Raw genomic sequence first — 22,856 nt, forward strand, 5'->3', positions numbered from 1 at the left:
TACAGTTTAGGCATACATCTGTCGCTTGCAGATCTTTTCTACGCTGAAGCTGTGCAAGCATAAGGGGTGTGATACCGGAAAAATTCCAACATGCTCTGCTTGTGTGAAGTTTAATTAGGTTCTAGAAATGAACCGGAACTATTGGCACGTTTTTGCATGTTGGATGCGTTTTAAAGGAAGCAAAATAGAAGACACTTGCATATTCCACAAACGAATTTGTTCCCAATTAATACTTTCCATAATTTTTATCCATAAATTTCAGTATTCACAATATTTCTTTTTTCCATAAGCACCAGACTACCAATATGGATCGGTAAACTTCAGAAGAAGGCTTTCTTGGAAATCGACCGGCTTTTGCAAAGTATGAAAAAGCGAACCTAAGACTAAGTAACTCTATATGTATAAATATTTTCTTCATCAGCATCAAATTCCAAGTCGACTGGAGCGTGTCCGTCAGTTCGTCTGTGTAATGTCTGTTGCAAATATTCTCCTGCTCGCAAAAATGAAGTTATCGGCTTCAAATTTAGCAGGAACATTGAAAATTGTCACACGCAGGTTGGCTTTGAAAACGGGCCAGATTGGTCGACAAACATGTCTACAGAGGTACGTAAAGTATGAATAGCTCTATTTTTCAAAAGTAATAGAACATTGGTTTTGTGCTCCCCACTTATAAACTGCAACAGACACATCTACACAAGCTGCCACGTATATTTTATGAGCGTTACTGTAGCGCCTCTATCAAAATGGGAAAAATCGGCTACGCTTACTCAATTTTATAGTGTGTCACAAAACCTTCATAACGCACACAAGTAAAATATATAAATTCTTGACATCTGTCCATACGTCCGTCTCAGCAACTGTAGCCAAGATGAAGATATCGCCTATAAACTTGCAAAAGAATTTAAACATTATCCAAGCTTTACAAAGAATGAGCCTATAATGCCCGCACTCCTATATTGCAAACACTGTGAACATCTTTTCGTTCCGTGTTTTCCACCTTTTACTCAGAAAGTACAAGACAAACACCATAGAAATTTCCACTTTTATTGTAAAAAACATCAGCTGCGCCCACCCAATATCGCAAAGTATAAAGATGTGGTCGTTTTCCATTTTTTTTGGCTCACGGTGACGGGGATAAAAGCGAACTTAATTTTCTGTCTTATATTTTATTAAATAATAATTAATCGAAAACCCTGTACGCTGTTGTAGTTGCAATTATTTTTTTTTTTTTAATTATTTTTTATTTTATGACAATATTTTATTTAAGAATCGGTTTTCTTTACGAAGTTTCCATTATTTCCTAAAACCACAAAAGTTTTTGTAGAAGAGAAAAAGCGTAATTAAAACTGTTCTGTGTCTTTTCGATTTTAATTATATTCACTTCATTTTGTTAACGGTCACTGATTAATACTAAGGCCATTTATGCAAAACAAAAAGCCAATTAATGTAAATATTTTTGGAAAACAACTTTTTGCTTAATATTTATTTACAATAACTGCTCAACTGTGTACGGTCAAGCATTCAAAAGGAAACAAAGCAAAACACATCAAATGTTTGCATGTTTTTTTTCATATGCGAAAAATTTCACACACGCAAATTCCAAACAGAGTACGTATATCTATGAGCAGATATACAAACATCAGGTGTACCCATAAGTAATTTATCATTTACAATATTAAAAAAAAATATATATGTTATTAACATTTCCATAAGACAGACTTAATGTTTATGCTGAGAATTAGGCTATGTGAACGTCGTTCGACATTTGTTTGTTCACATATATGAGCATATTCAAGATCATGAATTTATCACAAAACAGCGGACTTTTTTTAATGTATTTCGCAAAAAACGCAAAATGGGCACAAGATTAACCAAAGACAAGAACCAAATTTAATCTTTATAAATAAATGAGTGAATAATATTTTAGGAAAAAGATAAGCAAGAACCATCAAAACGTAAGGGGAATTCGTTTGTAAAATGACAGATCATTCCTTACCCGCAGTTTGATCGACCGTAAAGTACTCATAATGCATAACACCGCGATAATCAAAAGAAAGTTTCAACATGATTTTAATTTTTGGGCAACTTTACCGCCATTTGTATGGCCCTGGTTCTTTTTTGCCCGATTATTGCCAGATCCAAGTCTATTTTCCCGCAATGATGCGTTTCATGACGTTGTAATTCATGGACAAAGTAGAAAACGAAAAATTCACGTTTGTTTTACAAACAATATAGCAATTTAATATATTGAGATGAAGCCATCCATGGATGTCAAAGACAGTACTACCAATCTAGGTAACATTACAGCACCCGCGAAGTTTCAATGAAAAATTTATTTTATTTGTTGGTCACAGCATTATAAGCCATCAGAGTCAAATAGCGACGCAGCCGAGTGGGAACCGACTGGCGGAAACTGTCCAAAGCGCCTGCCGTACGGCAAAAGCATGAGTGCGACACAAACACTTCACTTTTCACAGGGATAGCAAGGCCAGGCAGATAGGCGGGCAGGTAAATTAAAAATAAATAAGAAAATTATATCCAGTTGCGACCAAATCCCTTATACCCCTCATCACTCTCCTCAAAAAGGAGAAAAAAATCGAAAAACTAAATTTATATGCTTCATAATGGCGGGTGAATGTGAACGACTTTTTCATTTTTGTATAACACGCGTGAAAATATTCATTGTTTGTTTGTTGTAGCTTGCGGGTATTGAACAAGAAATCCAGAAAGCAATGGATTTTTTAGTTTAAGCTGCACTCTAGATGTGTCCTTCGCCTGGTTTGTCCATTTGTAATAATGAACTGTGTGCAGAAGCTTCCGACGTTTTTCGGAAATACTACGGCGATGTCTTCATCTTTGATGATCAGGAGTATGTTTACTACAGGCAAACCGGAGAAACAGATAGTTGGACAGAAGGACATGCTTAATTCATACCAGAATTTGATTCCTATTGAATATGTACGTACTTTACAGAGACTGTGACGCTTATTGCTGGGTGTTGCAAACGTCTTGGCAAAATCAATCCCACCTTCCCCCTCCTTCGGAGATGGGTATACAAACAAATGGGAAGATGTTTGTAATATTTACAGTGGCGAACATATATGTAGAATATCTGTATATCTATTATGACAAATCTTTTCATGCAATTTTTAATATTTTTCCTAAGTGAATTTAGATTTATTAAATAAGACAAAGAGAAGTCCATATGTTTACCATATGTTAAGTAGAATAATACATAATTTCAAATTATTTCGACAATCGACTATAGGTATAATTATCGTCTCCTTGATCCATGGTTCGAAGGGAGCCAAAAAACCTCGGGGATAATGGCTTACAGGGCTTATTGGACAAAAACCCAGCTCAAACGCTTGCGCTTGATGAATCAACTATTCCTAGGCATTTACATTCGACGGGAAATGCCGCTTCGAACCGTTTTAATATCGCGGCTCCAATGCTTGGCAGGCAAAAAGGCGAGAGTTTTCTTTGGAAGATTGTGAGTGGAGATAAAAAGTGGACTTACTACGACAATCCCGAGCACAAAAAGTCATGGGTTAGTCCAAGAGAAAAAAATTATAGAAAATATTTTGGCTAATAGCAATTTTTCTCAATAAAGTGAGCAGTGGCCAAAATACATGCAAGCAGCTTACTTTAGTAATAATTAAAATTAGATTAATTTATTTAAACGCTTGTAATAACAAACGTAAAAATGCTTACGCTAATAATAGAATATAACTGCTTATGCTGATGTAAATTAGGTCACCAAAAATGCGTTAAAAATAAATATGTTAATTAAGATTAATTATGCTAAAATTAAGTGGGCATGTTAAATGTTAAATATATTACGACAGATCATGTTACATATGGAACGTTAATTTGTAATCATAAGTTGATGTTAAAGTTAGTCTAATAATGAATGCAATAAGTAGTACGACAATCAGAAGAAGAAATCGAATGTAGAAAATTGTTAAATGAAAACCTCTTCCGTTACTCTGTGCATTGAACATGCAGCGCAAACAAAAAAAAGTATTAATAATATATTAACAATTCTAATACAATCATTGATATTCTCTAAGGTATCAAAAATTCGCCCTAAGACGAATTAAACGGTATAGAGCAGCAATTTTAACGGCGCAAACTAAGCAACAGCGATTTCCCTTATCTTTTGCTCCTATATTTAGAGGAAAGTGTATCATACGAATTTAGTGAAATTTAAGTTATTTTTACGTATTTTTAACTTTTCTTATGTACATATAGACTTAAATGTCGGAAACATAAAACCCTTTATTTTATAATTCTAACAAATCCTAAATGAAATATGGCGGGATTATCATATTAGAAACATTCAGAAATCCTTCGAACGTAAACAATTAACCGTTTGGCAATGCGAATATGATTTCGAATAGACATAGCGCGTTCTAATTACTACTTGCTCAGATCTATCAGCATGACTTAGCTGGCACGCGGTTTCGAAATGGTGAAGAAGTAAGTAAATGCGTCGATAATTGGATCGCTGCCAAACTTCAACCACCAAAGTTCTTGCAGATGCCTTCAGTTGATAAAATCCTCACTGCTTATTAATCAGAGATATTTTTATAAGTTTTTTAATCCGAAAATAAAAATATCCGTACATCTCTCTCAGGTTTCTTTCAATGGCTTCGAGTCCTCTCTTCACATTGAAACATCAAATCTCTTCGCTGAATACTTCCGACGAACTTTTTCAATTTTTCATTTTCTTTCGAGCTTCTTTTTCTAGCCTGTTCCTTTCAAATGATTACAAACTGTCATGTGGTTGATGTGTAGTGCCTCCGCTGAAGCGTCGGTCGTACTATATCATTTGCAAAACTTCACCAAGTTTTTCAGTGACTGGCTGACCAGAGCGAGGTACATCTTTGACATCGAAATTTCCGGAACGGAATCAAGCAGACCACTCGTGGGTTCTTCGTTCATTATCAGCATCCTCACCGTACACAAAAAATGTAAGCTGAAATGTGACTTTTTAAGCACATGTTCGTTTGAGGCAATCAGGTGAGTCTTGCCTGATATATAGGCATCAATACTATCTAGCGGCAAAAAACTGCGGAGAGATTTTATATCACCCATTATATCAGATCGCCGATTCCTAATTTGATCATTTCTGAAAATGACGTTTTACATGCTTTGAGATCTCTAAAATTTAGTTGTGCGCCTGACCCTGATGACAATCCATCTTGTATACTCTACTCATGCTGATGACTTTCCATCTTGTGTACTCAATTCTTGCTCTGACTAGTTAAGTGGACACTACTTAAAAAATTTTTAATCAATCTTTGAAACCAGGTGCTTTCCTTTTGTGTTTGAAGAGTAGCTTCCTAATTACACTTCACTAGTGTGAAGACAGACATCCTGTTGAGAACCATAAAGGCTTTGCAATTTGAGTGTCTTATCTTTTCGTATCAAATCTTATATTTCTCCATTCTAGCATGGCTTCCTAAAAAGAAGATCAACTTTTAGGAATCTCTTAGAATTTATTGGCCATGCTTTGTAGACTTTTTCCAGTGGCTCTCGCACGGACGTCGTATATACTGATTTTAGTAACGTGTTTACATAACCATAACTTATTAGTCTTCAAACTCCAGTACTCTCGCTTTCCTTTCTACTTAATGAAATGAACAAGCTTCAGATCACTTGGCGTTTTATTTAACTTCCTGTGACGTTTGGTGCGTGTTAAGACAACCATTTAGAATCTCTTTTATTTATTTTCTACATTAATGATCTCCCCGCGATGATTAAATCCAGCCATATCTTAATCTACGCTGCCGGTGTTAAACTGCTTTCCTTGTTCTCTTTGGAATCGCAGTCGTATCAGCTTCAAATTGATTTAAATAATTAGATTAGATGATGCTCGTTAAATTTTATAAAATTGAATCAAAAAATTGCATGAAGGTTTCTTTCTCAATGAGGAATACATTCAAAGTGATTCACAAAAGTTGAAAATCGTAGATCGTATTAAAACTAGGTCGGGCGCTAGGTTTCGTTAAACGGTGGTTCAAAAATCTTAATGATCTTTACATTACAGAAGGCCTATACATGAGCTTAGTCAGACCAATGCTTGAAAACGCCTCTTTTGTGTGCTCTCCTTCGTACAGATGTTATGTACATTCAATAGAATCTGTTCAAAAGCAATTCTTGTTCTTTGCACTCAGGGATTTGTTAGCACCCGCTTGTCTCTCGACCACCTTCTGAAAATAGATTGCTTTTGTTAGCCTTACCATCACTTGAGAAAGGTAGATTTATTCTTGGTGTTTCTTCTTAATTAAGTTAATAGATGGTACTATCGCTTCACCTACATTACTTAGTGAGATGAACTTTAATATCCCGAACCGCTTCTTTAGGCATATTATCTTCATAAAGCTTAGTCAGTGAGCTTAGTCAATATAATTATGAGCTGTTCAATCCGTTCAAAGGCGTTTCCAGAAACCTAAATAATATCTATCACTTGATTTCAATATCGGACTCTTTAAATTCTATCAAAACAACCTTTATACAACTTAATACGCGCGATTTGCCTATGTCGTTAAGCTAACTTGCAATTTTAACATCATCGAAAATTAATTGGTGTTGTTGATGGTAGGCGATTGCCAAGCTTTTGCGTGTTTACAACGATTTGGGGGTACGCATGATTTCGGATCTGTACCGGCTGTGAGTGTGCTTCTGTGCTACATGTTTACGTGCTTTCTTTTTTCTCTCTTATTTATTAATACATTAACCTTATTCTTTTCTTCTTTTTTCTCTTCTCTTAACTTCTCTTTATACACTTTGTAATAGTTTTTATTAATAATTAGTATAAGATTTACTTCTAAGAGTCAATTGAATGCGGCTGTTAATTTATTTTAGCTGAGTTTCAAGTGTAAATAAATAAATAAAATAAAATAAACAAAACAATGTCGTTCTATTGCCAGAAAGGTGAGAAAAAGTGGGAAATGATGGAAAAAGTGAAGAAATGTTCAAAATACATGCAAGAATCTAAAACTTTTTGGCGCAGCTTAATGTGGAAAGAAAACAAACAAATATCAAAAATATATCTCATTTTTACTTCAATATTTTATACTTTATAACAAGTTCTTTAAGAGTTTAAAAGATTTTATTAAAGATGGATGATAAACATATCGGTAGAAATCATTGTTGATGATAGCGAAGTTCTTGATAAACGCCAATTATGAGACGCTTAAGCACCATTCGTTGAAGATAATAAGTTCGTATCGTGAAAAAGAGTAATACACCTATAGTTTCATTTGCAAAGGTCGAAAGAGAAAAAATCTTTTCATATCTAGCGACAGAAATGGGAGACTAGTGACCAATGATGAACTAATCATGAATGGTGAATCTTCTTCGGATAATTCTTCTTTTACTGTCATCTTTATCTTACGGCGGTTTGATTCCATTTCTTTACAAATCATATAGAATCACATAGAGAATATACGCAAATTTTTGTATTGTGTCCGTTGTAGCTTAATAGTAAGCAATAGCAGTCCTTTCATTTTTAATTATTGAGTTAATACTTTGGCCCTTTAACAATATCAATCTGCGTGCAGGAATCTTTAATATATTTCATGGCGATTTCTCAATTTTTGCGTCCACGGACGGACAAACGGATGGCCACATCGGGCTATTTCTAATCTAAATTTGATACACCGATCAGTTACACTTATATTTCGTAGGATGCATAAAGAAAAACGATCTATCATGCCAAGTAAGCCCTACAACGTGTTTGATGGGATTGAAAAGGAATCATCCTCTACGAACATCTGAAGGCCGTTGAAACTGTTAAGTTAGAACGATGTCAATATCAGCTAATTAAATTAAGTGAAGTGCCAGAGGAAAAACGGGCATCAAGGCGAGAAGGATCTCGATAAGTGATTTTGCCTTATGACAACGCCCGTTCACTTTCGACAGAAACAGTCAAAGAAATAATTTGCATCCCGCTTATTCTCCAGAACAGGCCCCTCGTTTTTCCCACTTAATCAAGTCCATGCAATCATATTTGGCAGTTGAAGATGTTCGCAAATGGCCTGCTGGGTGTTTTGCCTCCAAACCGACAATTTGCTGCAACGAGCGCGGCCATAAACTACCCTATAATTGCCAAAAGATCATAGGGGATGATGGTCCCCATTTCGATTATTAGTCTTTGTAAAAAATATATTTTATATTTATAAAAATCAATTTTATCAGAAAAAAGAAAGGAATTTATTTATATATCCAATAATTTTGCTATTAACGATATTCTCAGGCTTCCACTATTTCTGTCGTAACGTGCTTAGTATGCGGAAGGTGCCAAATACACGGGGAGTACAAACCGTAGACGTAAGTGGGGAATTATTGTTATTGACCAATTTTCATCACAAAAATCTAAAAAGTAATATATATCTTGCCATGTACAGACTTCGTTCGCAAATTTTCTTCATATAAAGTATATGTAGTATATGAGGAACGATCATGAAAATGATCCTATCAATATTTGTTCTGTGGCCCATAGACGTCAGTGTACCGCATTAAGTAAGAATTTCTCAAAAATTGCAAACAGTAGGTTGAACATAAAAACGTGTGGAGACAGAGGCCAAATCTATTCGGAAAATGATGCCAAAATGATTGGTATAATAAGAAGCGGATCTATCTAGAGTCCTTCTGGAAGATTCGCTCATGTGGATAAGCTTAATACATTCTCACCAAAAATAATGTGCTACATTTTGTTACTGGCCTTAAAAGCTGAAAGCCTTGGAAATATATTAAGTCAACAGTGGTTAGAATTAGGTGAAAATCGGAAAACGTTCTTGTGTTGACCTTTAATGAAACCTACTCCGAATTTTATTGCTTACTTAAATGCATTAATGTTTTCAATTATGAATGCATGAACAAATTGTTTTGTGCACTTTTTTTGGTTTTTTTTTTTTTTTTTTTTTGAAAATCATTGGATAATGAATCATCTGATCTGTAAATTTATCTTTATATGTAAATATACATGCGTACGTGTATATATATACATGTGTGTATATATCATATGCAAATGTATATATCATGTAAATATATATATAATATGTGACTGTGTACGTATCATATGTAAATCTCTTTATAAACAAATTCCACTACTAAATTATAATCTTGTATGTATAGCAGTTATAGTATAATAAACAGGCTTTATTCGCCTCAGACAATACTTAATTTAAATTTTGATTCATTTTCAGTGCACCGAAGAGAAAATTTTAGTCATACAAGTAATTTCCAATAAAAATTAACTCTTGTTTGGGTTACATAGATCTACTTTTCATGCCCCACTACGTACAACGGTGTTGATGAAGGTAAACAAGGTAAACCTTTGCACGGGAACAAAGTATAAATTTACTAGTACTCACTTTGTTATTGTTGTAAGAAGAGTGAACCAAATCGTAGTGGCCTCCAACCAAAATATCGATACCCATCATAATTGACCAATACATTGTAATTGCAAAATGTTTTGTTTAGCGAGCATTTTAGTCGATCTCTCAATTTCCTACTTTTAGATCAATACATCTTACAGTTTTCATGTTGCAATTTCTTGTCTAGTGCGTAGGCGGGTTGTTCCGCATTCCTTTTCTAAAATCATCTAAAGTGTAAAATGAATATCGAGTGTATAATGTATTTTGTAGTTTTTTGCATATTACGAGCATGGTGAAGAAGTCGGTCACATCGAGTTTCGAACTCGGCCTGTCGCCACCACTTAAAGGTGTATGTACGAAGTTGAAAATTTGCGCATCTGTTTCCACGGCCGCAAGTGTTGCAACTACAGTTTATTCAGAATATTGCTCTTATCATAGATATATATCGGAGAGGATGGCGAAAGGCAAACCTAATCTGGCCACGAACTTCGGTGCCAAGTAAAAAAACATTAATTCGAGTGCATAGTGATTAACAAATTTTAATTATGTCTATCAGTTAACGTTTCTAATAACCCGTATAACGCGTTTTGTAAAAGACGGAGAAACAGATGAACTTGACTGAATAAGCATTTAACTCCAAAAAAAAACTGCAGCTCTAACATAATTATTCTAGACGTTGCAAGATGAAAAGCAAACTTAACGCTCTTCATGTTTCGGTGTATAAAACAACATAAAGTTCAACATTGAATGGCACAATATATTACAATAATAATAATAATAATAATTTTGTAAAATCAAGCGATAATTTGTTTGATATCATACTCGCATACGAAAATTTTTCCTAGTATGCATCTTCAGTATTCACTTTCTCTCTCTCTCCCCTTTCTGCCTTTCCCTCAGTCTCATTTTCACATAGAATACATACAATATATATGTGCCACCCTAACACGTCATCCATTCAGGACATTGATATTGTGTGTAAATAACACATTGTATAGCAAGTTTCGTGCTTACGATGATGGTAAGTGCGAATGTTTTGTATGATTGTCACTATACGTGTTATTGTCTTAAATGATGATTTTGCTAATGAATACATTTTTGTTGATATTGTTATTGTTGTTGTTCTTGTTGTTGTTGTTTTTTTAGTTTATATACAATCAAATAGATTAAATTGAATTTAAGTGGAGGAACTTAGTACATTTTCAGATAATGCCGGTCAACGTTTTGTTTATAACGTTGAATTAACTCTAATCATATTTATTCTGAGTACGTGTGGGTATATAGTTTTTGTGATGCTGGGAGAATCTATGTAATACTTTGCATATATAGGTTACACATGTCACTTTGTGCGCCCCTCCGCAAGATAAGAAAGTATGGGATGAGTTTAGAAGTTCTTTAACAGTTTGCGTAAAGGTTAGTAATTGTTATGCATGTAAAAAATCTTGCATTTTGTATGTTTTGTGGAATGCTATTTATCGCCGTTCAATTGTTCATCGTCCCGCCGTACTTTTATTAAATTTTTTTTTTATTTTTCCAGCACGCACAGTTGAAATTTTCTCAATTTAATGGAAAAAGCTTGCCACGAAGAAATTTTGGAGATTAGCGACTAGTTAAGGGGACCTCACGCCGTCCCGTTCAACTCCATGTTACCTTGTATCAGAGCTTGATTCAGCTTTCATTCATTCTCATTTTCTTGTCAGCCGAACGTCTTCAGCTCCTTTCAAGAATTTTTTATATATATGCTCCGCTGACTCACACCTACCTCCTCGAAGTGATAGTTATGCCCTACGCTATCATTACCTCTAATTCTTCGCTTTAGGAATGATAGAAACCACGATACTCCCCTGCCTTATCCAGCAGTCAGGATTCACGCATTGGTTAACTGCTACTTTCAAACTGGGGACTGGACAAACTAGCCTCCAGCACTGTTTCCACATGGATGTAAATATACAAGTTTCGCTCCGAAAGATCTTGGCAAGCACCAATCTGCAGTAGACCAATGCTGTCACCTCTAACCGCAGATATTCTTCACATAGTGAATGGGTCCCTGACCCCCGTGAAGCTTGAAGTTAGACTATAAAGCCTTTAGCCTTACTTTACGTGACATAGTCACTCTTGCGTTTGGATCAACCGTACAATCCCTTCTAGGCAACACCGGACTATGGTTCTTCAAGATACCTTAGCACCAGGCGCTACGTCTGACATGGCGCGTGAATACCATGCTCTCGACTACTACTATTTCAATCTACTTTACGTAACCAATTACCAGCGGATTTGTATTTTCTTCTTAGCAATAGTCTATGAGAAAAGAGTGCTTCTCCCAGTGTACCCCTAACCTATCTTCCAGAAAACTTGTCGCCAAGTTATAGATAGGCCACTTCGCCTCAAAATCAGCTGAGGCATTCGCAATCTACACGACAAGAATTCAAACATCATAGATGATGGTGGTCCATATTTCGTCTATTACACTTTGTAACGAATATTTTTTAATTAAATTTGAATTTTATTAAAAAGTTACATAATTTTTTTGCACATCCCTATACATATTCTTGATTCTCGGCTTACCCATGGGCACTTGAACATTTTTTAAAGAAATTTTTAAATATATAACTACCTCTCAGTAATGCCAAGTTTACGCAAATACAATCACTCCAAGCTAAGCTCGGACACAGCAGTAAATCAATGCTGTTGGCAAATGTAGCGAAAATGAAAAAGTGCCAAAATGCTTGTTATGAGTTGTTTTTATTTCTTAAGCTATCAAAAGCGGGAGACAAAATTTGAATTTATTGTTTTTTAATTAAATCAAATTAAAAAAAGCTTCAACTTCTATTGGATTTATTTCACGACTCTGACGTAGTATTTGCAATCGTGAGAGACGTTATACAGCAGCCAGAATCACCGTTTTGTAGGCTTTGTGTTTTGGATGATTGTCGTGATAAAAATACCAGCCATCATTAAGAACACACTTATCTACACTTTATTGAAAATTTCTTTTTAGTATAGCTAAGTAGACGGTTTGCTTCATAGTCCCATCAATAGAGCGATCCTAATCCTGCCGCCGAAAATCATTCTCAGAGCGACACTGATTCGCTTCCATGATTTACAGTCCGCCTCAGATTATTCAAAGGAACATCTTCATTTTGTTTTCTCCAAACAATGGGTTTATCATCCGACCCAAAAACTTTAGATTTGCTTTCGTCGGTAAATAAAACATTTTTCTAAAAAGATAAATCTGTATTTTCATGCTCTTTTGGAAACTGCAATCGAATAGTTCGATCACGCGTACACACAAACGTCTTTCGTTGTGCTTCATTGCTTGCTTTTTTACCCAGGTTTTTTTCAGCTATGAACGCAAGTTTTGGTACATTGGCTGCAATAGAAAATTTGTGGGATTATCTCAACAAAAGGTTTAGGAACACACGCTTTTCAGCAAAAAGGGGATTAAAGGAAGAATGGGAAAAATATCAGCACCAAACTTAAAATGATTCTAAAGAACAAGATAATAACTGAAAAAAAGCAAATCTCTTGTGCCCTCGGAGTTTGGTTTCGATTTAATTAAAAAACAATGAATGCAAATGTTGTTCCGTGTTTTTAATGGCTTAATAAATATACAATCAAATATCAAATGATAAGAATTTGTGCGTCTCTTCACTTTCACTAGATCCTCTAATAAAATTTGTTTGCTACAGTGTCCGAGTTTTTTCTGAGAGTGACTGTATATATTAAATGGCATGTGATGTCTTACTTCTTGTTAAGCGCTCAATGCGACCATATGTGGCCATCAAATTCTTCTTCTTTTGCTATGTAAGCTAGTGTAACGTTGTTCCAGTTGTGTTTTCAAAAGTATCTGTGGGTTGAATGCGAGGTGCTAGAGTTTACTTACTTTTTTTTTGTGCTTGATCATTTTCATCTGTTCGTGGACTTTCCTTTACTTGAAATAATTGTAAATTTTTTGCGTATTCCAGAAGCTCTTCGCACTCGTCTGTCGAATGAATGTCTTCAGGAAAATAATCGTTTCCTTTAGACATTTCGCTTAATTTATTACGCTGTCCATAATCAATCAGTAACGACGACGTATCATAAAATTGTTCATTTTCTATTCAATGAAATTATTTGAATAAAAATTGAAACCACTTTACACTAAACTTACTCTAAGCGATAACACTTTTTCATTTATTTTGTGTTTTGTTGTTGCTTTTTACTTTTATTTTTGTTTTTCTTTCTCTCTTTCTTTCTTTTTTTCTTTTTTTTTTTTGCAATTTCTTATCACTGACGCCACACCGACGTTATATACTCATTTATATATATATATATATATTTGTAAATTATTTCTTATCACATACAGAAACGTTACAGACAAATCGCACAAACATATATTCTCCTCGTTCATGAATTCGAGTGAACGAAGGTGCCCGCGTGCACTTCTCCTCGTACATGTTTACATATTGAACAACTTAGTATTATTTTGTTAATTAAAACCTTTCAATAGTCATGGCTGCGGTGCTAATTAACAGATAACAATGCGTTATTAGTAGAAAAAATCGAATCGGTTAACTTTTTTTACGAAAATTCCAAACTTATTTTTTTATATTTATTTTTTGCTTTATTTTATAATCAATATTTATTTATGAAGTTTTTCTTCTTAACTTTCTAAGCATCTGTGCTCAAAATGCATTACATTTATTATACCACTTGCGACAGAAACTCTCGCATGTTCTTCATATTTCGTCACTAACTGAGTTCACTCAATGGTTCGTTTATTGTAGATGCATGGCAACGCTGATATTTATAGTTTAATATCATAATATTCCCTCTTCTTAATCGAACTAAAGACCTTTCAAACGTTAACGGATTGCGAAAATGAGAAAAACTTAACTAACTAACTCTAGATAGATTGAGAAGTCTGCCATAACAGTAAAAAACATTTAAAATTTGATTTAAAAGTCATTCGCAGTAGTTTTGGTATTCTACGGTCCACCCTATCAGCCATGAATGACAGCTAGGATAGCAAAAATGATAAATGAAGCAGTTTCTGAAAATATTTAGGAAATATTCTCGCATCTCTCCAGTGAAAAGTTTCAGATCTGCCAATATTAGCTTTAGAGTTATTTTACGTAATCACCCTATATGCTTCTATCTTAGCTAGTGGTATGCTACATACCAATTTAAACACAAACAAAACACGTAAAAACACTTTATAGTGGGTCACGGCCTTCCATTAAATACTCTACACCACATCCCACGCTTACTCAGACAAGGACTTTTCATAAGAAAGCGTTATATGGGACGTATTCAAAAATAAAACACATCAGTGTACCAGACCTCATCAAAATATCTCCAAAAAATTCCGATCTATAGGTTGAACTCACGCAGGAAACACAGACAAATGGTTAGACAAGCTCAGAAACTGATTTTGATGGAGAAACTGATTTGAAAAGAGATAGTGTTTTTGAATCGATTGACATAATAAAAAGAGGATCTATCTCAAGTCCTTCTGGGTGTTGCATACACCTGCACAACCTTAATATACACTAGTTCCACAAACAATGCGGGATATAAGAATGATATATTAGTCGTTTTGATTCCCTTGGAAAGACAAATAACTACCTAACCACTCCCGCCATTCGAGTTGTTAAACTTGGCTTAATATAGCAGTAGCAGAAGTAAATCCTTATCGTTTTTTCCAGGAGGTGGCGTTATTTTTTTTTGTGATGTTAAGTTGTGCACTTTACATCGAATATGCAAAAATGCTATTCCCTTTCTTCTTTCTTCCTTATCAATAATTCTTTCTGATTACCACTGTGGACACATGTAAATTGACACATGTTTCAGAAGTTCTGGAGCAAGAAAAGAAGAAAGTGTGATTTCTTGTGCCTTTGTATCAAATTTGATATTCTGGAGCAATGGTTACGTTAAAATTCTTCAATATTATAGTTGTTATGAAAAAAGTTTTTTGAGTCTCAAAAAACACCAGATAAAGTGATTATAATGTCTCTGCATTAGTGCAAAAGAATGCAGCGGTGTTCAGTATTTAGACTTTACAGAAAAATACAACTTATCCTGTTCAACAGAGTTCTTGGAAGCTTTACTTTTCTTGCCTAATTTGAGCGAAATTGCTGCTGGATTTTGATCGGTTCACGGAAATCACCAATAACTTTAATGCAGATCGCGGGAATCATTATCATCGACTTTAAAGCCAAATATTCCTGGCAGCTCTATTTAACAATGTTAGCTGGAGATAGGTGCTTGAGCTCAGCGATATCATCGCCATACTGATTTGCGTTTAACACCACTTATCTATTTGAGCAGTGCCTCCATTCTTATGACAAAACTTAACAGCTGAGTCATTTCACATAGAGCTGTAAAAGGAGGATTGTACCGCCTTCGTCAGAAATTTAAAACAGACTATCTATAACCTAACTACCTATAGGATAATATTTTGAACCAAATACTTTCGTTATTCTTCTAAGCGTATATTTCTTTAAAGGAAAGTTAAGAAAAATAACGGATGAGGAATTAGTTCTACGTCTAAACTACAAAATAGACAAACATTTCAAGATATACTCAAGAAAATTCAATTATATTATTTACAGCGTATAACACTGTGGTTCTTGAGATCTTCACTTTTATTTTCCTGTAATAAATCCTAAAAGGGTCCAACGCTTTTATTGCCATACGGCGTAAACATTTAAAATCAACCTTCAGATCTGTAATTCGCTAAAGCCCACCTAAAATCTTATGTCGGGGTCCTATGGCACGGCCGTTAAATAATCCCTTTCACATCGAGCTGTCTGCTTGTATGTATGTAGATTCATTACGATCGCAAAACAGAATGCAAAACTGAATACATATTCGTCATCTGGACGTTAACCTTCATGTTTTAACCGCGTTTAAACGTTAGACCACAGCATTGTCGCCGGATAAATTTTTAATTAGTAGCTTCTCTCTATTTTAAAGTCATGGAAACTTTTTTTTAAAAACATTTACTATGCACTGCCCTAGTACGAAATCAGATTAATCGAATTGTTCAATTAGGAAATTGCTATTACATGTGTACTACGGTGATGGCAGAACAAGGCAGGCGTGTACCCGATTAGTAAATGCCAAGCCTTTACGGGCGAAGCACTCACTATACCTAAAAGCACACACCGAAAGCATGATCTACCGCATTAAGGATTCTACGCGGATATGCCTTGACCTTGAAGGTCGAAGTTTCTCATTACTTGCCTACGCGATTACCCTCACGATGTATCCCATCAAAGGGATACGTGCGCCTGAAACCTGCTTATAGGCAGACAAATACACAATAATCCCAATTAATGTGAGATGTCGGAGTTAATTTTGCTCAATTCGTCTCTTCGTCCATCCAATCATCATCATTAGTCGTTGAAACTTTCACGATCGCGAAAATATAAAGATACAGATTTCAAACTCTTCTTAGTTCGCCATTCGTATGCAAATTCATCATTCAATTAACAAGCGCCTGCACCTAAATATCAGGTATGAACTTGAAGGCAAACGTCATTTAAAATTTCAGCAATTGTCTCCAAAAGGTGATATATATATAATGAACGCGAAAATTGAATGAAGTTTAGGAATTTTTATCGAAAGATTATCCAAAGGTATCCAAAAAGCACTTTCAGGCAAGAAGAAGTTTTTTCATTTGTTTTTTTTATTTATATTATTACAAATATTTACTTATTATTAAAAAAAAACTCTACTTTTGTTTTATTTTCATTTTTTTCTTTTATTATTGTTTGTTTTCCTTAATTCAAAATTTCATTCATTCAAATTCCCATTCAAAGCACCGACTTATCAGTGATAGTTTTTTCTTATTTGTATTTGGGGAAAAAAAAATATTTTTTTTGTGAACGAAATTCATTAACTACGCATTTTAAAACTTTGGTTTGTTTATATGTTGCCATTGTTATTGTTGTTGTTTTAAGTTGTGTATTATTTTTTTTTTGTTTTGTTTTTGGTAGCACCGTTTATTTTTATATTTCAATTAGTAGAGCGCTTAGCTTTTCTACCGATCAAACCGTTTGCACGTTCGTCACCGTTAGTTAAAGATTTTCAACTGTGTTACACATTCTCGTTCATACTGTTCATGATAATGTCCCTGATTGTGTATACGACTTAATGTGCATGCATATGTGTTCACATGTATACTTGCTTGTTTGCGTACAGGCCCCTATTTAGCACACATACTTATCTATGTGCAAATAAATTTAAAATGCCTTTGCATACATATTCCACTGTAGTTTATTATTATTATTATTGTTATTATTATTTTTATTATTATTATTGTTATTATTATTTTGTTTCGACATAGTTTACAATTTAAAATAATTAATACGTCACACTTTAAAATCTTGGTCATCTTGTTTACATATTTACACTGGTTATAAGCACATAAATAGCAATTATTCGTTTTATACAATATTAACGTAAACGTGTTCGTCTTAGATTGAAACGTTCGTTACTTATCAGTTAACTGTTATTGCTGTTGTGTTTTTCTCGATTGTCTAGAACAAACAGAAAATGTGTTTCATCGATATGTATGAAAACGTTACATATGAAAAACGCTAGGTAAACGCTAGGTATCAAAACTACGATAGAATTATAACCAAAAGCAAATGAAAACATTATAATGGGACACGGTCCACCATTGTAAACACTATTCTATAATTATTCATATAAAGATCTTTCAGAAGTAAAATATCGTATGGGAAATGGGCGAAAAAGCGGTCTGATCTGTATCATTCTCATTAGCGTACGTCCTTGAACCAAAACACGTCAATGAGTCAAATTTCGTCGATATATACGGAAAAAGCAAAACTGATAGATGGACAGACGGACCGGCAAACTTAGTAATAAAATAGATCTATAAGTCCTTCTTACGGTTGCATACATCCGCCAAAGCTTAATATACCCTTTTACAACAAGTGGTGTAGGCCATAATAATACCTATATTTTTATAAATATTTTAACTAAATAAGTGAGAGACCATTTATAGACATTTTTGTTATATTTATTTAAGTGTCAAGAGGTGAAAATCGCCTTTTTAAGAAACTAATTAATAATTTGAGTTTTCGGAAAAGGGGAAAAGCTGTGCTATTTATTTGACGTATATCGCAGTTGATCAACGTGACAAATTAAATTTCGCGGGCTTGGTTTCGGTAGAACTTGAACGGTAAGAGAAACAAATCAAATTTACCGAATAACGCACTTGATCAAGGTTATTATTCGATTTTAATAAATATTGTACTTGATCAATGACATCGCTTTGGTTTGGATATGGGATTTAAAACATTTATCGATTTTGATTAACGTTGCACTAGATCAATAACGTTAGTCAAGTTTACCGATTATGATGACTGGCCAACGAAATAAGTCAAGCTTAATGAATAAATTGTTAGTTCACTTTGATGGATATTGTATTTACCAGATGGCATTAGTTGGATCTGTATGTTTGATCGATGAGTTACGTTTGATCAACTTTATTAATCGACTTTGATAAATATTGCGCATGATGGATTAACTTAGTTATATTTGCCAAATATAGTATTTGCTTGGTCATATGAATGGGTTTAGTTGATCAATTCATTGCTCATTGTAAAGAAAATTGATTTCCTTTCGAATGGAATAAACTGGAGTGTCTTCCCTTTCTATTTCCTAGAAGCTTAAATGTTTTTCATATGACCAATCACTAGTGGGAAAAGAAAAAAAATGGAGAACGTTCGCAGCCTAATAAGTTTGTGTCCAATCGGTAAGTTTTATGCCTTCACCGATTGCACACTCGCTATAGCTACGACCAAGTGTGCTCTACCGTACTGACATTTAAGCCCGCGAACACTGAAGACATTGAAGAACGGCCAGACCAAGACAAATTTTTAATCATAGGCTTCTGAGTCGAACATTATCAGCTTAGATCGTTTTCATCATTTTCAGAGATTTTTTATAAAACAATTTTAATGCAATTATCAAACTTAAGACGAATCCTTTGTTCTTTGCTTTCTATTATTTTTTTTGTTTTGTTTACCATTGTTTTATTTTTCTATCTACCAATCGATAGTAAACATCGAGAATTATGTAAGGAGTTGTCGTAGTATAATTTATAATCTAAGCGGGAGCTTTAGAAAATTATTTCGAATACTTTTCTATATATATATAATGCATATAGATATTATTTGACAAGGCTACGATTCTGAGCAAACTTTATTATACGCGTTCTTCCGTTCTTCATATAGTGTTTTCACATATCTTTAAACACTAAAGTGAAAATTTAAACTGGGCACAGACAGTCTTAGTTCGCTTGATGTAACGAAACTCGTAAGCATAATCTCAAGCTACATTCTAACTCATTAAAATAGCAAACCTGAAAACGAATTACTTTCGACAACAAAGGTCAAATAAAATTTTTATGTAATGGACTTTTTTTGATAGCTTAACTAACATTTGCAAACAATCCGCATAAGCTCATGTTGAAACATGACATAGTTAAGGCATAATGATGTGCCTACACTTAACACAATATATTCGGTGAGCACAAGAGGATCGATTGCACATTATAATCAATAGCAATAAGATCGTAGAAGTGAACAAAACTTGATTAATTCAATTTTCACTTCAATGTTAAGTAGTCGAGCTTGATTTATGTGTTATTTGCATTTCTTCTTTCTTCTTTCACGAAAGCACCGTCGTAGCAGCCATCCATGTGAGATTTTCACAAATTTTTTTCTTTAATGTCGACTATATTAACTCTACAAGCGAAGAGTAAAACTCGCAAACTCTCTAAAAAAATTAGGTGTAAATAATCACGCCTAAGGCGTGGCAAAAGCATTTTCAGCAGCTGGGACGGCTTTGTACGGTCTGTAGACCTTTTTCTTTATAAATAGTAAATTATTAATTACTATTTATTATTTGGTTAAGATTTGCTCAAACGTCATTCTCATTAGCTTACAATAAAAAAATTTTATTAAGAAAATTTTTCTCGGATTTTTGATACGCTTTAAAGGCGATAAAAAACATATATTAAAGAAGACAATGGTAGTTTTATTAAAGATGCCCTGCGACGGAAATTGGTCTCATTGACTGGCTTAATAAACAAATTTTCTTTTAGCCTCGCCTCAAAGGGACAACAGGTAATTTATTTTCTTTTTTGGTTTTTGCTGTTTTCGTAACTGAACCTTAACACCCTTCGATCCCATTGCTCAAAAAAAAAAAAAAAGTCCCATTGAACTATTAAGGTGGCTACTCAGGCAGGCGAGGATCGACTTTTGTGTGCGTCGAGATCACTCTGTCTTTACCGCTTGATAGAATCCACTGTAAAGAAAACATTTCCGCAGATTAACACATGTTTTGTTACCACAAATACGAAAAAGCTATAACTCTGCGTGAGAAATACCGAATTTGTGATTATGAATATTTTTGTAGGCCCGTTTAATTAAGTTTTTAATTTGGTCTAACAACAATGGAAGGAAAGGAAGCCTGTTATCATTTACAGAGTATAGATCCAGTCCAAGAAATGAATAAACTGATAGAGAGCTGTGGTGGTGTGTGTGGAAACGTCATTTATACACTCGATCTTACTTAAAAATATACGGTTTGTTTTTGTACCTTTGGTCATTGTGAGCAAAATCTCCTTCCAATTTAGATAATTTTTCAAATCGATCCAATAGTTTTGTTAAAGAGAAACTTAAGAATCAATTTGAATCTCTAACTTGAAAAAATTTCCGAGCTTGGTCTTATAAGATTCGAAATATATTGAAATCGAGTTTTTTTGTTTCCTCACAAAGTTTTGAAACTATAGTGAAAAGATCAACAAATGGCCAAATGGACGAGGGACGGAAATGGATGGGTAAATTTTTCCTTCTATTCAATGCCATCCCTCATGATCAAGTGTATACGTGTGTATAGCCTGCATATTGTTAGCGCCGTTAACAACATATGCTAAACTTAACATACGCCTCACGATATGAGAGACCAACTAATAGTTATTCAAAGCGTGCACATAAATTTTAACATTTTTGCAACTAGTATTTTTTATTCGATGCCGCCATAAGTTGTTGTTCTTTTCGTTGTTTATGGTTGTGTGGTTGTCACTTAAAAACAATTCGTAATTGCTTTCTATAACACTAATTATCTATACAACTATGTTTGTATGCAAATGTGTAACTGATTTATAATAAAGTAGCCCGCGGTATCGATTGTTATACAATCGAAAAGGATTGATGTTTACAAACTAGCAAAGCTTCTATATACCTAAGCACATGCATTTATATTTCGTAAAATGTACATGAAGTCTTTGAAACTATAGAAATTCAAATATGAAATAAGTTAACATCAGCTAACACTAAGAATCGCAATAATTGTACATTTTTATATCCATCGCCGAAAGATGCGGGGGTATAGTCATTTGTTGAAAGCTTTTGCAACGTCCAGAAAGAAGCTTCAGAGACACTATAAAGTTGATATATTTTGGATCAGCATCAAATTCTAAATCGATTTAAGCCTGTCCATCGGTCTAACGTCTGTTGCAAACATTCCCCTGGCTGCATAAATTAAGCCGTCAACTTCAAATTTGGGAGAAATATTGGAAGTATCTACACGCAAGCTGATATTGAAAATGGCCCAAATCGATCGGAGGACACGCGTACAGTATCAAGTAAACCGAGAACACGCCGGTTTTTCAAAAGGAATAAAACAGTTTTTTATCTATTACTTATTATTATATACTTATCTATTACTTATTACTACAGCCGATAAATCGGCAAAAATTCGAACGTATATTCTGTGCGAGACTGTACAGTGCCTAAACAAAAAAACCAAAAATTGATCATGCTCGTCCAACGTTTTAGTATAGCAAAATTTAATTTTTTTTCTCAAAAGCTTTATAGGGCGTAATAACAAGCTTCGAAAACTTCTTAAAGTATAGAAATTCTTGACCTGTTTCAAATTTTGAATGCACCTAAGCATGCCCATCTACCCAACGGCATAGTATCCTTAGTAAACATTCGCCTACAAATTTGAAAAAAGAAAGCAAACCTTATCTAACCCGATCAAGCAGAAGCAAGCTTTAAAAACCGCATAAGGTATATAAATTCTTGGCCAATTTCAAACTCGAAATGCATCTAAGCATGTCGTTTGTCCCTCTCTCTGTTTGCCCACTGTATATTATGTGTGGTAAACATTCACTCATTACCGAAAATGAAGATTTCGGCTGGAAATTTGCGAAGAAATTTGGAAGTGACGTGAACTTTTTAAAGGACACGCCTACAATATCCATAGGCCTATGCTGAGAACACCTTTGCTTTCCGTGGTTTTTGCTCGTTACTCATAAACTACATAAACTACAACAGAAACACGATATAGATTTTCACTTTTATTCTGAAAAGGGGGAAAATCAACCGCGCCCATACAAAATTTAATTCTTTTCCTTTTTTATTGTCTTTAGGATAACAGTGC

General features: G+C 34.2%; 1 protein-coding gene across 3 annotated transcripts in view; it reads right to left on the bottom strand.

Moving 5' to 3' along the window:
* Positions 1 to 17,106, bottom strand: part of LOC119641430 (organic cation transporter protein) — a 70,768-nt gene extending 53,662 nt beyond the window's left edge. Inside the window, exons 1-2 of one of the 3 annotated variants that reach the window (XM_038040117.1) lie at positions 17,088 to 17,106; positions 13,273 to 13,892 (exon numbers count right to left, since the gene is read on the bottom strand). In XM_038040117.1, coding sequence (XP_037896045.1) covers positions 13,273 to 13,417 — 145 coding nt within the window. In that variant the 5' untranslated portion in view covers positions 13,418 to 13,892; positions 17,088 to 17,106. Of the gene's footprint in view, positions 1 to 13,272; positions 15,390 to 17,087 lie in introns of those variants that run through there. The other 2 variants (XM_038040115.1, XM_038040114.1) reach the window with 2 other exon arrangements.
* Between the last annotated feature and the right edge of the window lie 5,750 nt (positions 17,107 to 22,856).

Source organism: Glossina fuscipes, unplaced genomic scaffold (genome assembly GCF_014805625.2).
Source record: "Glossina fuscipes isolate IAEA_lab_2018 unplaced genomic scaffold, Yale_Gfus_2 150, whole genome shotgun sequence".
Lineage (NCBI taxonomy): Eukaryota > Metazoa > Arthropoda > Insecta > Diptera > Glossinidae > Glossina > Glossina fuscipes.